Raw genomic sequence first — 19,110 nt, 5'->3', positions numbered from 1 at the left:
ATTACGAATTATTCCACTAAAAATTCGTAATTGCACTCCTTAGTTCAATTTCGAAATTCTTCCATAAAACCTTATTTAACTCCCCATGTTAAGATTCAGATACTAACCAATCAAATTAAATTACTAATAATTTAATTTATTGGTTACTTCCTTTAGACTTTCACTTAACTTATTTCATGTGTCGGATACAAAATTTACCAGCCGGGTTTACACATGAAAACTTATAAGCTTTCGTAAAGGAGTATCATCAATCTCAAAAAATCGAGACATGGATTCTATCAACTAATTATTACTTCGCCAATGTATATCATTATTGTCCAACTTACCAGGCTTACTGACTCATGAAAGAATCTTGTCTTTTAATAAATCAAAATAATAAATGATATACACAACTAATAATAATTAGAAAGAATTACAAGAAAATACACTTGGCTTCACACAATAACAAAAAAATGGTCCATATTTTTAAGTTTTACCCGACCTAGCCCATATTGTACATATTTTGAAAGCTCTAGCAAATTCAAAATCTGTTTTCTTACAACCATTACTTCTAAAAGCTGTGGAGTTAAATCTATGTTCTCACAAATATCGCTTTTACTCTCTTTTCTTCTTACATCTTCTACATATGCTTCAAGGGGTCGTCCCCCATTACTGCTTCTCCCCTGTATCACCTGGTTGCAATGTAAGAAAATTGAAAATTCAACATTCCACCATTGAAGGCCATTCAAAGCTTGGCTTTCAAAAATAATTTTTTTTGAGTTTGTTAGTTGTTTGGATTGGGTGTTGTTCCAATTGATTGAAAATATCAAAAGGAGTTCAAAATTTAAATTCGAAGTGATTTGGAGTAGATTTGAGCAAGATTTGAGTTAAGTTTCAGAAAAAACGCAAGGAAGAAGACGAAGTCAGTTTTTTATAATTATGTATAATATTGTATAATAGTGTATATGAGTGTATAAACACATCTTATACACTTTTATACGCCTTTATACAAGCGCCTGTAGACGAACTTCTTCCACGATTTTCAGTTGCAATTCTTGTTCAAAATCAGTCCAAAACTCCATTAAATGACTTCAAATTTTATATACAACCTCCTTATACTATTTATAACAATCTAGATAATACCTACTCCAAATTTCTCACAAAATCAAATTCGGAATCTAAACCCACATATTTAAGCTTATTAAAAATCTAATTTTCACCATCCAAATGGATTTGGTTTGTTGAACTAATATTTGGGTTACAGTTACTGATTCAAAAATTAACTTAAAAGCTTGAGGAATCTTTTTTAAAAATTAAATAGTAGTAATTTTGAGAACATATTGGAGTTGGATGTTGAATCTTAGCCTATTATTTTCGAGATAGTTGATTGTAAATTGAAATATGGGTTATAAAATTGAAAAGTAAGGATCCCAGTTGTTCTTATGTGAAATTTTCCCTAATAATTATATCAAGATTAAGAGTATAAGTACATTAAATGGACTAGAGAAATTATTTTATTAAGTTAGTATAAAATACCTATCTCTACTTGATCCGTTCAATACATACAAAATGCACTAGCACAAGAAGTTGGAATTAAACCATTCCCATAATCAAGATAAATTATATTTAATCTTGTGCTACAACCATTCCGATGGCTTCTCCAATTCCATCATTGGATTGTAAACATAAACTTTATGACTAATAATAACCGATAATTTAATCTTCCGTATATAAGCTAAATTCTATATACTAAATTATTTACTATATAAGCAACGGTTTACAACATATGCTAACAAAATATACGTGCTATTATAACATGGGTTGTTAAAAGTGTGGTCAGGGCAAGGGGAAATCCGTAGGTCGCTCTTGCAGAATGCGAGCTGGTTCTTCACTTATCTCAACAACTGCGCCAAATAACATCAAATAAACGGCCATGGCAGTTCCAACCATAACCTCTCTATCAAAACTGGCCCCTTTTCACCAACCAACACGAACCCAATTCAGCTCACAAACGGCTGCTTCCAAATTTCTCCTCTCTGCAAAGCAAAGATCACTATTTCCAGCACCCACCAACAGCATTTCATCTCAGAACTTGAAAAATGCAGCCACTATTTTGGGGGTCACTGGAGTTACTTTAGCCACACTAATGGTGGGACCTGACACTGCATCTGCTTCTGAAATAGCTGCTATAGCGGGTTCTTCTTTCCAATTCAACGAACCCACTAATGCTCTCTCCTTACCCACCTGGGCTATTCATGTTTCCAGCGTTGTTGAATGGTATTTACTCTGCAATACACAGTATTTTTTAATCCTTTTTTTCTTCAATTTATTTAGCATAAGCTATAAATAAAGACTTTTGACATATGAGTTAAGTTACTAAGTTAGGTAAAAATTTACCAACACACAATGTTTACACGATGTTTATCATGGTTAAAGTAAGAATATATATTAGTTAACTATGATTTAGTATATATATTAGTTAACTATGGTTTACTGATAAGAGGGTAAGCAAAAACATGTCTATATAGTGTACACATTAGTGGAGGTAAGTTTTTACCAGTTAAAAATATATAAAATATTGAAAAAAGTACCTTTGCACTAAGCAATTTGTTAACGTTATAACGACAATAACAAAGGCAGTGCTAGTTGATAAGAACAACAATCAAAACATATAAAGGAGGTACAAATTTAACATGGTTCGGTCAAGGTGACCTGCGTCCAGAAGCGAAGAAGAACAATTTTACTATACCAACAAGAGTACAAAAGAGAGTACATAATTAGAGTAAATACTCTAACTAATCCCAAATACCGCAAGAGTATAGCCTCACAAGATCCCTCCGAAGAAAGGGTTCACACAGGTGTTACCGAATACTCACTCTCTTATACTCTAAAATAAATAAGGAGAAAGAAAGACAAGAGAATAAAAGGCTCTTGACTTGGTGTGTTTTGAAAAGGAAGAATTGATCACCTTTTATAGGAGAAAAGAGTGTTGGATCCAAGTTTGCTACGTGAGGAGATATTATTCCCTCCAATCAAATTCTTTATTTGGCTCCAAGAATATAAAATAGGCATATGCCTATACAAACAAAATGGACCCCACAAAGATAGCCAAAAGATATGGCCACATTACAATCTCCACATTGCTTTGTTTTGGCTTATAAAGTAGATTTGCTCCACCGTCTCTACGAAAGCCCTTGTGGACTGGATCATTCTTCATAAATGCCAATCAAATTCAAGCAAAACTTGAATTTGCCAACTGGAAAAGGCTTTGTGAACATGTGATTGTCTCTAGTGTTGATCTTGTAAACAGAGACCTTTCCATCAGCAATGGTTTCTCGGATGAAGTGATACTTTATCATTCTGCTTCGTCCTCTCTTGATACATCAGATCTTTAGTCAAGTGAATGACACTTTGCCTATTACAGAAAATGGTAATACTACCTTGGTGTAAACTGAGTTCAGCAAATACTCTTTAACTAAAAGACTTCTTTGATCGCATCGGTCACTGCCATATATTCTACTTCTGTAGTTGATAAAGCTACTATATGTTGTAATGTAGCTTTCCAACTGATAGTGCAACCACCAATGCAAAATACGTAGCATGTCGGTAATCTTCTTTTATCAAGATCACCTGCATAATTTGAGTCTACAAAACCAACTAAAATGTTAGTATTTCTCCCAAACTCCAAACATGTATTTGAAGTACCTTGCAAGTATCTGGGAATCCATTTCACAGTATGCCAATGTGTTTTATCATGTCAAGTCATACCGGCTTACCACTCGCTACTTGTGAAATATCTAGACGTGTATGCATTATTGCATACATAAGCTCTTCTTCCTTTGACTGTGATGACTGAGCATTGATAAAAGGGGTACTCACTGGTTTAGCATCTTTCATGCGAAACCTCTCCAAAACCTTCTCCAAGTACTTCCTCTGGGTTAGGAATAGCCTGTTGGCTCCTCGTTTTCTTTTGATCTTCATGACAAGGATTTTCTTAGCTGCTCTCAAATCTTTCATCTCAAATTCACTTTTCAGTTGTGGCAAAGGGTGGTGGATTTGTGTCTTAGGTCACAGGTTCAAGCCCCCACACCATGCAAAGCAAAGCCTGATATTTAAGTGGAGAAAGGTAGAGGGGCGGGCCCATTACGGATTTTTCGGTCATAAAAAAAAAATTCATTTTTCAGCTGGCCTTTCATATTATGAATTTCTACCAAATTCTTAGCAACAATGAGCATGTCATTAACATATAACAATCCGTACCCAAATAAACTATCAACTAACTTCTGGAAGTAAACACAACTATCATACATGGTCCTCGAATAATCATGCCCCGACATAAACGAATCAAACCTCTTGTACCATTGTCTTAGAGACTGTTTTAATTCGTACAAGAATTTTTTCAACAAGCAAATATGATCTTCTTTTCATTCAGTTTTAAATCTTTCAGGTTGATGCATATATATTTGTTTCTCAAGTTTGCCATGTAAGAAAGCTATCTTAACATCAAGTTGTTTTAATTCCACATCATGCATGCAACTAAGGCAAGCAAGACACAAATAAAACTATGTTTAACATGTGAGAAAACATCATTAAAATCAACTCCTTGTACCTGACCGTAGCTCTTTGCAACTAATCATGCCTTTTACCTTGCATCTTCAACCCCTAGAATGCCTTCCTCTTTCTTGAAGAGCTTTGGTATCAAAGTCGAATCTAACATGATTAATTTCAATGACCAATATGACTCTAACAAAGACTTATGTTTGAGAAATTTGATCGAAGTGCAAACTTCGGAATATGGCAATGAAGATAGAAGTTATCCTAATTCAGAATGGCCTAGATTTGACACTATAAGAAATGGAGGAAACCCCGGATAAAATGATGGCTGAGGAGTTTGCCGTCATAGACAAAAATGCAAAATTAGGTATTATCTTAAATCTTTTAAATGAGGTTTTACATGAAATTTTTGTAGAAACCATAGCCAAAGACATGTGGGATAAATTAAAAACCCTGTATATAAAAGGACAGTGGAAAACAGACTTGTGCAAAAGCTTTACGCTTTTCGTATGGTTGAAGGTATCTTTATACTCTCACATCTTGATAGATTTGATTCCTTTCTTATGGATTTGAGTAATATAGATGCTGGAATCAAAGATGAAGATCAAGCCGTATAATTGCTTGTTTCCTTACCCCAGTCATTTAAACATATAAGAGATACTATACTTTATAGAAAGAATAATATTTCTTATAAAGATATCAAATCTATCTTGAAATCAATGAACAGATAGATAGAGATATTACTGGAAAAACCAGTAAGAACCAAGGTGAAAGCTTATTTGTGAGGAGGAGATCCTATAAAAAGGATTCAAATAGATCAAAGTCCAGATACAGAAATGTCGTGTGCAAATATTGTCATAAAAAAGACCAGACTATCTCTGATGTTTTAAGTTGAAAAACAAAGAAAAACATATGGAAAAGAAAAATGAGCACAAAGATACTGACATCGCCGAAGTAAGTGTAGCTGCTGATGAGACAGAGGGAACTATAATTTTAGCAACTAATAATAATTTTAAATCTAAATGAGTGAATTTTGGATTCGGGTTGTTCTTATCATATGTGTCCCAATTGGGATACCACATATGAATCTGTTGAAGGTGGAGTTGTGTTGATAATGTTGCCTATAACGTTATTGGTAAAGGTACAGTTCGAATCAGAATGCTTGATGGTTTGGTGAGAACTCTCACCGATGTTAGATATGTTCCTGACTTGAAGAAAAATCTCATTTTTTCGGGCACTCTAGAATCTCTTGGATGAAAATACATATGTGTGTGGAATTTAAAAAGTTTTTCGAGGTGCTCTTGTGGTCATGAAAGCACGCAGATCTGGTACGTTATATACTTTGTAGGGATCCACTGTTACATGTGTTGCTTCAGTTTCAACATAAGATAAGTCTGATTCTTACATCACCAAATTGTGGCATATGCGATTGGGGCATATGAGTGAAAAAGGTCTTTCCATCCTCAGCAAATGAGGTCTCTTGTGTGGCCAAAGTACTAGAAATATTGAGTTCTGTGAACACTCTATGTCCGGAAAGGAAAAAAAAGAGTCAACTTCAAAACTCAGCAATTCACAGAACAAAAGTTACTTTGGATTACATTCTTTCAGATCTCTGGGGTCCTTCACGTACCCCATCAAAAGGTGGTGCCAGGTATATGTTAACTTTCATTGAGATTATTCAAGGAAAGTTTCGGTTTATTTCCTGAAAAATAAAAGTGATGTTTTCTTAACTTTCAAACGATGGAAAGTTTTGATTGAGAAGCAAACATGAAAAAATGTTAAGCGATTTAGAAGAGATAATAACTTGGAATTTTGTAATGATGAATCAAACAAATTCTACAAGAATGAAAGAATTGTTCGACAACGCACTGTGAGGATAACCCCTCGGTAAAATGGTGTAGCAGAATAGATGAATAGAACTCTTTAGGAACGAGCTCATTGCATGATATCACTGGGTTGACAAATGCCTTTTGGGCATATGCTATTTCTGCAGTTTGTTATATTGTCAATCGCGCGCCTTCTGCACCTTTGAATTTTAAGACTCAAGAGGAAACTTTGTCAGATACTCCTGCTAATCATTCCGATATAAAGATATTTGGTTGTTCTGCATACACGCATGTAAATGATAGAAAATTAGAGCTAAAGGCTAAAAAGTGTATTTTTCTTGGGTCATGCATCTAGGGTGAAAGGATACAAACTATAGTGTCCTGATCCCATGGCACCAAAGTTTGTAATTGGCAGAGACCTAACTTTTGATGAATCATCTATGTCATTTTAGAAAAAGTCTTCTAGTTCATGTAATATAGGTAAAGGGAAGAGCACACAGAAGCAGGTGGATGTTGATATTGACATTCGTTTTGAGCCAAACGCATTAACTTTCGAGCAAAATACAGTTGAAACTCCTGAAGTGTAGACTCTTGAAGTCGAACTAGAAGAGACTCTTGTGCTCATTTTTTTTCGTATGCTTTTCAACTTGAAGCATTCAGAGATAATGTGACCTTTCTTATGACAATATTTGCACACAACATTTTTGTATCTGGACTTTGACCTTGATTTAGACCTCTCACTATTTGATAGGATCTCCCTCTTACGAATAAGTTTTCACCTTCGTTCCCACTAGTTTCTCCTGTAACATCTCTATCTATCTGTTTATTTTTTTAATTTAAGATAGATTTGATATTTTTATAAGAAATATTATCCTTTCCATAAAGTATAGTATCTCTTATATGTTTAAATTACTGGGGTAAGGAAACAAGCAATAACACGACTTGATCTTCATATTTGATTTCAGCATCTATATTACTCAAACCCATAAGAAGGAAATCAAATATATCAAGATGTGAAAGTATAGGGGTACATTCAGCCATACGAAAAATGTAAAGCTTTTGCTTCAGGTAAAGTCTTTCCATTGTCCTTTTCATATACATGATTTTTAATTTATCCCACAGCCAAAATGCCTTTGGCTGTGGTTCCTGTAGAAACTTCACGTAAAACCTCATTTGAGAGATTTAAGATAATACCTAATTTTGTTTTTTTGTCTATGATGGCAAACTCCCCGTTTGTTATTTTATCCGGCTTCTTCTCCTTTCCTTGTAATACCAAATGCAAGCCATCTTGAATTAGGATAGTTTCCATCTTTAATTGTCACATTCCGAAGTTTGTATTTCAGTCAAATTTCTCAACATAAGTCTTTGTTAGAGTCATATTGGCTATTGAAATCGATCCGGTTAGATCCGACTCTGATTTCAATGGTCTTCTAGAAAGAGGAAGACATTCTAGGGGTTGAAAATGTAAAGTATAAGGAAACATTAGTTGCAAAGGACTATAGGTAGGTATAAGGAGTTGATTTTAATGATATTTTCTCACATGTTGTTAAATATAGTTCTACTCTTGTTTTGCGTGCCTTAGTTGCCTTGTAAGATTTGGAATAAGAGCAACTTGATGTTAAGACAATTTTCTTACATGGAAAACTTGAGGAACAAATATACATGCATCAACCCGAAGGATTTGAAATTGAAGGAAAAGAAGATTATATTTGCTTGTTGGAAAAAATCCTTGTACGGATTAAAACAGTCTCCAAGACAATGGTACAAGAGGTTTGATTCTTTTATGTTGGTTCATGGTTATTCGATGAGCATGTATACTAGTTCTATTTACTTTCGGAAGTTAAATGATGGTTCATTTTTGTACTTATTATTATATGTTGATGACATGCTGATTGCTGCTAAGCATTTGACAGAAATTCACAATTTAAAAGGTCCGCTGAAAAGTGAATTTGAGATGAAAGATTTGGAGCAGCTAAAAAAATCCTTGGCATGGAGATCAAAAGAGATAGAGGAGCCAACGAGCTATTCCTGACCCAAAAGTACTTGAAGAAGTTTGGCATGAAAAATGCTAAATCGGTGATTACCCCTCTTGCTGCTCATTTTAAGTTATCAGCTTTCAATTACTACAGTCAGAGTAAGAAGAGACGTATATGACATAGGTATTATATTCTAGTGCAGTCAACAATATTATGTATACAATGGTGCGTACACGTCCAGATAGTTCACAAGTAGTGAGTGTAGTAAGTCGGTATATGGCTTGCCCTGGTAAAACACATTGGCAGGCTGTGAAATGGATTCTCAGATACTTGCAAGGTATTTCAAACACATGTTGGGAGTTTGGGAGAAATACTAACACTTTGGTTAGTTTTGTAGATTTAGATTATGCATGTGATCTTGACAAAAAATATCACTGATAGGCTACGTATTTTGTATTGGTGGTTGCATTATTAATTGAGAAGCCTAGATGCCCCGGTTAGGAGGTGTGAGCGGTTGGCTCTGACGGGTATGAGGAGAGGTAGAGGGTGGCCAAAGAATTATTCGGGAGAGGTACTCAGACAGGATATGACGTGACTCCAGCTCACCGAGGATATGACCCTTGATAGAGAGGTATGGAGGGAGAGCATTAGGGTTGTAGGTTAGTAGGTAGTGAGCGTTTTTCTGCTCCGTTCTGCGTGAAAGTCTAGTCGGTCAGTGTCATGTTTTAGTATGCTAGTGGTACATGTTGTGCTCGTACTATTTTCTAGGACCTTGTCACTGTACTGATTATTGATATTGCTTTTCCAGGTATATTTTCTGATTCTTAGATCCTTGGTACTATCTTCCTGGTTATGTTGTTATTATTCTATTGTCGCTTTTCATCTTCTTGTGCCGAGGGTCTAAGCCTCTCTACCCTAGGGTAGGGTTAAGGTCTTGCGTACATACTATCCTCCCCAGACCCCACTTGTGGGATTATACTGGGTTGTTGTTGTTGTTGTTGTTGTTGGCTGCGTTATCAATTGGAAAGCTACATTATAATATGTAGTAGCTTTATCAATAGCGGTAACCGAGACGATCAAAGAAGCCTTATGGTTGAAGGGTCTATTTGCTTTACTCAGTTTACATCAAGGAGGTATTACCATTTTTTGTGATAGCCAAAGTACCATTCAATTGACTAAAGATTAGATGTATCATGAGAACACAAAGCATATTTATATCAAGTATCACTTCATCCGAGAAACCATTTCTAATGGAAAGGTCTCTGTTAAGAAGATCTAACATGTTCACAAAGCCTCTTCCAGTTAGCAAGTGAACTTGATTGGCACTTATAAAGAATGATTTAGCCCACAAGAGCTTTTGCGGAGAGGGTGGAACAAATCTACTTGATCAGCTAAAACAAGACCAAGGTGGGGATTTGTAATGTGGCCATATTTTTTTGGCTATCTTGTGGGGTCCATTTTATTTGTATAAACATATGCCTATTTTACAATATTGGAGTCAAAGAAAGAATTTGATTGGAGGAGAATAATATCTTCTGTTGTAACAAACTTGGAGCCACCGTTCTTTTCTCCTATAAAAGGAGATCAGATCTTCCTTTTCAGAACACACCAATTCAAGAGCCTTTTATTCTCGTCTTTCTTTCTCCTCATTTATTGTATAGTATTTTGTAAGCTAGTGAGTGTTGAGAATTTTTTTTTTGTGAACCCTTTCTTTGGAGTGATCTTGTGAGGTTATGCTCTTGGGGTATTTGGGATTAGTTAAAGTAGTTACTCTCTTTTGTACTCTTGTTGGTATCGTGAAATTGCTCCTCTCCGCTTGTGGATGTAGGTCACCTTGACCGAACCACGTTAAATTTGTACTTCCTTTATATGTATTATTTGCCGTTATTATCAACTAGCATTGTCTTTGTTATTGTCATTATAACGTTTTAAATTCCGCACTATCCTAATGCCCGACCCTAACACAGTTTGTTTTATATCTATTGTGCTCACATCAAGGTCTCTAGATGTGGAAAGATTGCAACTTTTATATCTAATTTGGGACGAGAGAGTCTGTTTTTGTGCTGAATGAAATGACCGCTAATACTTTGTTTAAAAGGGTTACTGCGATGGCTCTGGTTTGGCAATACGGGGAGAAGTCTGGGAATGCTTCTTGGAAGGGACTCTCTTGGGGCATGGTGAGTACTGTTTATTTTTAGAGTTTGTGAAACTTGGTTCAGATTGATTCATAATATGCATAAAGTCTTGATTTTGGTTAACTTTTGTGCTTTAAGTTTCCGGCTCTGGAATGTTGTGTTTAACCATTAATTGGCCAATGAGGCGCGCCTCAAACACTTAGGCCAAAGTGTTGTAACCAAAAGAGTCACAGGTTCAACTCTCGCCAGCGACATGTCTGGCTCTTTTCTAATGTATGTTACTTATTTCACCCACTATGTGTGTTATCGTTTGAAATTTGATTTATTTAAGAGACTATTTGTGGGTCATTGTTACAATTGTCAATAGTGTACATGTATTCATGTGTTTTTTCTCAATATAGATAAGACTATAATTTGTAAAGACATAAGAGAGGGTGGGTGTTTAAACTATCCTGATTGTTATATTAAGACCATCTCAACCTGTGGCTCATTAGACTAGAGGCCTTGTACGTTTTCATGTGATCACTATAGAATGAGTTGAAAAAGAAGTATCAAATACATGCACCGCAGGAGAGTGTAACTCTTGTAAAAGTCAGCCTCTCAATTGGAGAATGTGGGGGCAGGGAGAGAATCCTTTTTTATTTATTTAAAATATCGCCTCTCACGCGTCTGGAATAAGTGTGGTACACTCACAGTGCCATATGTCAGCAACGCGTGTCTAATAGGCATACTTTGAGCATGGATCAGGTGTTCAGTTGGTCGTAGCCTTAGTTTAGATGTCTATATGAAATTTTTTGACAACTTTGAGTGGCCGCTTTTGTATTATGCCTTAGCCATTTGTATTTTAAGCTGTTGCTTTGCACCAAAAGCACTGCATACTCCAGATTCCCGCAATCGATAAAGTAACTACATATCTATCTCGGCATTGTGCAGGTTTAACATGACATTTGTCAAGTAGGAACAATTTCTTATGAACCAGATAACTGTTCAGTCAATTTCTTTAATCTGGATTAGCCTCTTTCATCGTACTTTTTTTCCCAAGGATTTTTGAAACTTTCTTTGAAATTGATATTGTTGAAATTAACTGAAGTTAATAAAATTTTCAAGCATAGGAAGTTTTTGTTCAAGCACTAGCCAGCTGCAGCTTTGCTGCTACCATTACAAATAATTCTCCCTCTGGATGGTTATGCAGGACATGATGAGATTACAGGAACCTGAGACTGTGTCTTGATGCTTGTTAGTTCCTTCAGTAAACATTTGGATTTTCTCCATAAAGTAAGTAGGAGTGTTGCACTGTAGATCAACAACAACAACAAACCCATTGTAATCCCACAAGTTGGGTCTGGGGAGGGTAGTGTGCACGCATACCTTACCCCTACATTTAAGAAGTTAGAGAGGCTGTCTCCGGCAGACCCTCGGCTCAGGAAAGATAAAAGGAAGGAACAACAACAAGCAAACCAATCGGAAAACCAAAGCAAAAATACAAAACTAACACTCGGTAAGGCACAATTGTTTAAGGAGGTGTAGACCAAACTGTAGACCAATTGTAAAAAAATGAAATTCTGACAGTTGTTTAAGGAGGTATTGGTGAGGTAGTTTGCAATCTATATGTGTATGTCATGAAAAAAGTGTCAATTAGGTAACTCTTGAAACTGACTTCCCATGTTTGTATGTAATTAATTTAAAATTTGAATAAAAGAAGAAAAATATACCTATAGAGCAATTTGATTCACTAAAGTGATGGATGACTTATTTAAATTCCCAAAGTACACTGTCTGATGGGAATTGATAATTACTGCTGATCCTGCCGACGCTGCCAACAGCTCTATGTTTGTATTGTAAACTTAAGAGGAATTAAAATGGGTTCTAAACACAATACATCTTATATCCCCTTTGTCACAGAGGTAAACATGTTGATTAAGAGTTTCAGCCTTTAGATTAGGTGGTCACACGATTTTCGAGTCTTTGTTAAAAGGTTACCACATGCTATGGTATTGGTTTCTCTTCTTTTTTCCAGCGTTTTCCGCCAAATGTATATTGTCTTTTCCCTCTTGTTGGCTCTTTAGCAGCTTATGAGTACAACTCTCTGGTGTAGGTGCCCCTGCTAGGTGGAGCGTTTTGTGCCTGCACTTGGCATTTCTTTTACAACTCAGAGTCCCTTGAGGTAAGTGTATCAATTTACTTATTTACTTATTAACAGGAAATTTCTACCATATACAAAGTCTTACTAGGAAAAAAACGTATAGTGGTTCAAGAGATAGTTGGCTTTTCCTGAAGGGGTGGGGGTGGGGGAGGGGGAGTGAGGTGATTGTTTGTATGATCACACTGATAAATTACTGCAATTTAATAACCTTATAACTGCTTTGCTAGCTTCCATTTCTATTTGCTTGCCATGACCTTTATACACTGCGGGAGTTTGGGGAGGGGGTGGGTGGGTTCGTTCCTGTCCTTTTGTCATTACATTCTTTAAAGTGAACCTGAATTTAGATTATTGGTTATACACACCATTGACAATTGATATAGTAATAGTTGTGATAAACTTGTAAGTGTACCAGCAACTAATCTGGATATAAATGCTTGAACCCAATAAGAAAAAAACAAAGAGACACTATAACAACAACTTCGCCTCAGTCCAAACAAGTTGGGATTGACTGTATAAATACTCATTGACCATGTTTTTCCATCTAAACTCAACTTATGTCATCATCATACCAAATAAACATAAAAGTGAAAAATAAGTTTTATATAATAATAATAATAATAATAATAATAATAATAATAATAATAATAATAATAATAAAAGTTCTTTATACTTTTACCGGAAAAAATACTCCCTAGAAAAGTAATATGTTCAAAATCAACATACTAGCAAGACTAAAACCTATTCCAAACTAGTAGATATCGTATGAATCTTTTTTCTTCCATTGTCCCTATCTTTTGCTAAGTCTGCATTGATTCCAAGAAATTGTAGGTCTTTTGAGACGACTTTCTTCCATGTGATTTTAGGTCTACCTCAACCTCTTTTAGTACCTTTACTCACCAAAGTTTCAAAAAAGTGGAAAGTACTATTTAATGCTTTAAAGAATTTTGTTGATTTCCCTTCCACTTTCACTCGTTTGCTGGAAATAGTAGAATATAATTCTTCTTTCAAGTATTCCTAATTTAACCGAAATTGATATATTTACAAGAACTGGTCAATTTAAATTTTAAACCATAAGGCAATGCGCATGCGTTTCGTCTCCAGTTCTATTCCAGCTTTTCCCATTTGAAGCATTGCTTGGTATTCTTAGACAATACTTATCTTGTTTTTTTCTTCTTTCTTTTGTGTGCTTTAAATGACACGCATTGGATGCATGAATTTCAGGTATTAGTGGCTCTACAAGCAGCTTTGACAGTTCTTGGTAATGCCACAATGTGCGTCGCTGCATTCCGTATATACAGATCACAGGAGCAATCAAAAGAATCATGAGCATCGAGTTTGGTGTACTTTCCCAACTTTCATCACTCATTCAGCTTCCTTATCTACATGGTACTTCATCCGATTTCTTGCAGTCTCTTTTTCATCTTCAAGTGGGACATAAACTTTAAGCTGATTGTTTTGGCAGAAGAAGATCCACCAGTGTGGATCGCGCTGTCCCTGTAAGATATAAATTAATTCTGTCTTTTTGGTGGCTGGTGAGTTTGTCAAGATAGTTTCTTGACTTTGGACTTTCCAGTTGCATTGTTGTACATTCTTTGAACAGCTCCTTTTAGACATCTAAAGATGGCCATTATTGACTTCCTAGGAACTGTTGTTGTCAAATGAATCATATCCGACATCTTCAACATGTTCATTGTTTGTGTACTGTATCCAATTACCTGCTTGACTAGTTTTCCGGAAAAAACCTATCTACCTTCACAAGGTAGGGGTAGGGACTGAATACATTCTACCCTCCCCAGACCCACTTTATGGGAATACACTGGGTATGCTTGACTAGTTTGGAAAATTGCTAGCTGCCTGCAGTTTGGCTGTATGAATACAACAACATAGTGATTGTCTTTGTTATTGGCCTCGGCCTTAGGGGCATCGCGTGACTATCAATCAATCAACTATACCTCAATCCGAAATTAGTAGGATTTGGTTGTACGAATCCTCTGTATCTATCCCATTTTGCATCGCACGCAAGACTGCAGAAATATAAAAGACAATCTGAAGCTAACCTTTGTAAATATTTGTCAAGATTAACTTTGAGGGTTTGGGGGGGGGGGGGATGGTCTTAACACTGTATTTTCGGCTGTGTGCCTTAATCCTTGAATTTATGCATGTTGCCTAATAATTTACAAATTCACAATATATGTGCCCCTATGCTGTAGAGTCAACTGGTTTTTCTTAAACCCTGCATACTTAGGGTAGAGGTGGAATGTTAAAATAGTTGAAACTTTATTTAGAAACCTTTTATGTAAGAAAGAATCCTAAGCACAGTTAAGGTCAATGCATAGGGATGTGCTCTGCCTTTAATAATACCTTGAGGCCCAAAGTTAATTGAGTAATTTCAAATGGTATTATGATTCCAGAGGCCATTTTGTTGACCTTATGTCTAACTTTTTAAAGTCCAAAGTTACTCTCCAAATACACACTAAGAAGTTTGACTACTTGTTACTCCCCGAGCATACAAAAATTTGATGTTGAATACTACTACGACAATAACAACATAACCAGTATTATCCCACATCGTGGGGCCTGAGGAGGGTAGTGTGTATGCCTTATCCTTATCTTATGAGGATAAAGATGTTGTTTCCAATAGGCCCTCGGCTCAGGAAAGTATAAGCATCACATTAATGAAAATATAGACAAGAAAGTAGAGTACCAAAAAGTCATATAAAAGCAGAATAAAAACAACAAGATAGTAAGGTGATCAACAATGAAAGAAAACAACGGTTAGTCACAAAAATCTACTACCAACAAAAAGCGAGACTACGTGCCAATCCTACTGTTATGAACATTCTAGACTACCTAGTTTACTACCCTAATCCTCGACCTCCATACCTTCCTATCAAGGGTCATGTCCTCGTCAGCTGAAGCTGCACTATGTCTTGTTTAATAACCTCTCCCTACCTCTTCTTTGACTTACCTCTACCTCTATGTAGTCTTTCCAATGTTAACCTCTCACACCTCCTCACTGGGGCTAATACTAGAGGATAATTAATTTCTTATAAAGTTTAAGTTTTCTGCTAAACACTCTAAGAAATATTTACACAGTCAATATCTTATGTGGTAATATATGATAACATGATAAAGTATGTTAAATTACACTGTTGGTGTGAAGTTTTTTTGCATTATCAATATATATAACTTAAATCATCTTCTTAAAATCGTGTATTAATTCTACTTCATGATATCCTGAAACTAGGAATATGAACCCTTGGCTTCGCAAAGAAAAAATCAAAGCCTACCAGTCCAGTTTTATTATTAATTCAGATGTGAATACTGTTTGTTATTGCATTTGAAGTTGATTAAAAGTATTTTTTTGATTTCTTCCATAAAAGTGGAGTTTTATATAATTGAACAATTAAATAAAGCTAATGTTGCCATAGAGAAACAGACAGTCTCGAGCCAACAGCCCTGACTTTTGAAAAAGTGCTATTTTTACTTATGATTTTAGTTACCTCACGTGTTAAGAAGCTTCAAATAACTCCTTTTTTGGGAAAAGAAAAGGTTGTTTTTGGTTGGATTTATGCAATTTACATGATCCTAAACTAAACTTCATTTTACTGTTACTTTGCCTGTTAAATCATTTCTTCCCCATACTTTATTTTTAACTCAAATGAGTAAATAATAAATTAGCTTCCACACTAGCATTTGAATTTTCATAAATCTATATGCATCTATTACAAGAACGACTTTCTTGTATTAGATTGCGAATGAACGAGTTAGAGCAATTTATAACTAATTAAGCTAGTTAGCAATATTGGCCACTATTTCAAGAATATATTGACTTTCTTTTTCTGTTTAATTAAAAATCGTTTTCCATCTCGTAGTGCTTGCACCTCTCGCCTTCGCCTATCAGGATAGTGTTTAAAGAGAACTTTGGCGCATGCATTGCTACTTCATTTGCACTATTTAAATTTAAACGTTTAAATCCTACCAAAGACTCCTTTTTGTTTTTTTCTCTCGTCTTTATTATATATAATAAGCTCATCCCCAAAATATTTGTGACAAAAAAGTTTGTCCTACTTTTTATTTTTAAAGCTTCTAAAGGACCAAAACATGCTAGTATAAAGTTTGTCAGATTTTTTAGTGTCCTTTATTTTAGATTTTTATGTGTTCATCTTTTATTAGCTTTATAAGCCGTTTTTCTCTTTCCCCTGAATCTGATTGTCCCACAATTAACTAGCTAAAAAAGTAAAAATCAAGAAAAACTCATTTCTAGATTACACTATCGATGTAATTCAACCTGTTATATGGCATATTGTCATCTTCTTTTTCAGATCGCTAATTCAGCTTACACAAATAAAACTAATTACCAAGAAGTACTCTAATTTTATAACAACATAAACGAAATAATTTATGAATAACAAAAGTAGCTAGCATACATATACACTAAGTGAATATTATTTTTATCCACTCTTTTCCCTCATTAATATAACAGTTACTTTCTTCATTGACATGATTGCTTATGAATGGGAAGTTGGTTAAGAGTAGTGGAGCCTGTGTCAAATTGAGAAAATTTCTTCTGAAACTGAGACATTAAACTAAGGTTTTCTTGATGGAGGAGGCTTGCCTTCTTCCTCAATTTCTCATTCTCCTCTAAAATGCTCATATTTTCCATGTATAGCTTCAAGTTTCTCATTTCCATATCCTCAGCTGCTTTTTCCTCACTTCTCTTCCTCCTTCATAACCAGAAAAAACCAATTAATTAACAATTTAATTTCTATATATTGATGATGTAAAGGAATTTTTACAAGTATCAGGTCATTTAAAAGATAACTACGGTTGCCGTTTATAAAAAATGAGATTAGTAACCTGAAAATAAAGATCGTTACTTGCTAAAACAGATTAAAATATACTGATAGAATAAAAGTTTTTTACTCCTTCATTGGCATAACTGGTAAAGTTATTGCTATGAGACCAAGAGGTCACGAGTTCGAGCTGTCAAAACAGCCTCTTAGAGAAATGTTGGGTAAGACTACATAGGTCTTGCCCTTTCCCGCACCCCACATATATCGGGAACTTAATGCATTAGGCTGCCCTTTTTTACTCCTTTCATTACATAATCCACTAATTACACTATAGGCGAAAAAAAAAGATCTTCACACCTTAAAGAGGAAAGTGATCATAAAATAAAGTGAAAGAATAAAAGAGCACCAATTAATCTTTTGTCAAATACCTTGTAAGCCTATGAACTTGAACTCGAGAGAGCTTTGGTCGTTGTTTTTTCTGCATTAAAACATAAATGGGACGTGATGAACTCCACTCTGCAGAACTGATACACATTTCTTCCTCTTTTTGTGTGTGTGTGTTTTAGTTCAAGAAGAAAGTGAGAGGAATAGAGGTGTGCTATAATGAAATGTTGAGTTGAAGTATATGAAGGTGGTGCGATCCTATAAATAGGTGGAATTGTAGTTTTCAATATGAATAAGCATTACTACTTACCATGTGGTTCCCTGGCTATTTTTGCAACTAATTAGGGGAGAGAGAGAAGAGAGAGAGGAGGCTAATATTTTTTCAAGTATAGTAATGATGACTAAGGGACTCATGATTACAAATAGCAGCAATCCATCTATTTCCATGTAGAAAAAGCCTTATAAGAGGGATATGTCTCTCTGCCTTATTAACTTCCTATATTTTTCTATTTTTTTTTTTATTTTTTTTGTACTTATATCTTGGTTTATCTATCTTAGGAGTTGGTGTATTTATGAAAAGAGGGCATATTTGTCACTATGGTATAAAATTTCCCTTCTAGTATTTGTCATGTTCAGGTGAAGAACTTATCAAAATATGCCATGTGTTCACCTACTATTCCTAATTATTTTTCACTATTCACCTACATATCCATGCATATAAATGCACATTATTCTTAGTCACACCTGGTAGGCTCGTGTCATATTTCTCATAACGGGCATTGTAGTTATTCCTTATGCTTTTTTCCTTTGGCATCTAGATATAGGAATTTGCAAAGAACATGACAACTATAGGTTATTTCGTGTTTGGTCTGTTACACAGTGGTGGGAGGGGAATCTTTGTTGGGTTAAGTCGGTCGAAAGATACTTTTAACATGTGTGATATTATTTTTTTGGGTCAAGATCGTATAATTTTCTCCAAAAAGATCTCATGTCATTAAAAATATCATAATATCTTTTAAGAACTTCTTTTTCTTATCAACTTTCATGGAGGACCTTTTTCATGTATCCAACAATTTTCCTCTTAAATACCCACATGGCCCCTCACACTATGATTCTTAGGCTTATCTGGAGATTCACTGTGTGCTATCCATAGCATCGATTATTTATGACCAACAAAGCCCATAGGTTTTTTTTTCGTGAGCTATGGGTAAAAGTATTATGCAACGCTCGTAAACTGGCAAAGGTACCAAGTGGGGCAACATGTCATCACTTTGTCATCTCTATACTTATTTTGTCAAACATTGGTTTTGATATTAG

General features: G+C 35.1%; 1 protein-coding gene and 1 non-coding gene across 2 annotated transcripts; one reads left to right on the top strand and one right to left on the bottom strand.

The window, feature by feature from the left end:
* The first annotated feature begins 1,775 nt into the window (after positions 1-1,775).
* On the top strand, positions 1,776-14,254 carry LOC107786580 (uncharacterized). Its single transcript, XM_016608083.2, has 4 exons — positions 1,776-2,256; positions 10,434-10,512; positions 12,566-12,634; positions 13,835-14,254. The coding sequence occupies exons 1-4, from the start codon at positions 1,913-1,915 to the stop codon at positions 13,937-13,939; spliced, it is 597 nt and encodes a 198-aa protein (XP_016463569.1). The 5' UTR covers positions 1,776-1,912; the 3' UTR covers positions 13,940-14,254.
* Positions 14,255-16,967: 2,713 nt separating this feature from the next.
* LOC107786578 (uncharacterized) lies at positions 16,968-17,976 on the bottom strand. The gene is made up of 2 exons (XR_012707806.1): positions 17,838-17,976; positions 16,968-17,340 (listed from the first exon to the last, which is right to left on the bottom strand). It is a non-coding gene; the product is annotated as an uncharacterized LOC107786578 (transcript).
* Between the last annotated feature and the right edge of the window lie 1,134 nt (positions 17,977-19,110).

The sequence above is a fragment of the Nicotiana tabacum genome, chromosome 1 (genome assembly GCF_000715075.1).
Source record: "Nicotiana tabacum cultivar K326 chromosome 1, ASM71507v2, whole genome shotgun sequence".
In the NCBI taxonomy this organism is placed as follows: Eukaryota; Viridiplantae; Streptophyta; class Magnoliopsida; order Solanales; family Solanaceae; genus Nicotiana; species Nicotiana tabacum.
The sequence above is the reverse complement of the archived record's forward strand: the minus strand, read 5'-3'. Positions and strand labels throughout refer to the sequence as shown.

Coding starts and splice junctions, on each gene's coding strand:
- LOC107786580 (XM_016608083.2), top strand. CDS start 1,913: ATGGCAGTTCCAACCATAACCTCTCTATCAAAACTGGCCCCTTTTCAC. Junction 2,257..10,433: donor GTTTCCAGCGTTGTTGAATG/GTATTTACTCTG, acceptor TTTGTTTAAAAG/GGTTACTGCGATGGCTCTGG. Junction 12,635..13,834: donor ACAACTCAGAGTCCCTTGAG/GTAAGTGTATCA, acceptor CATGAATTTCAG/GTATTAGTGGCTCTACAAGC.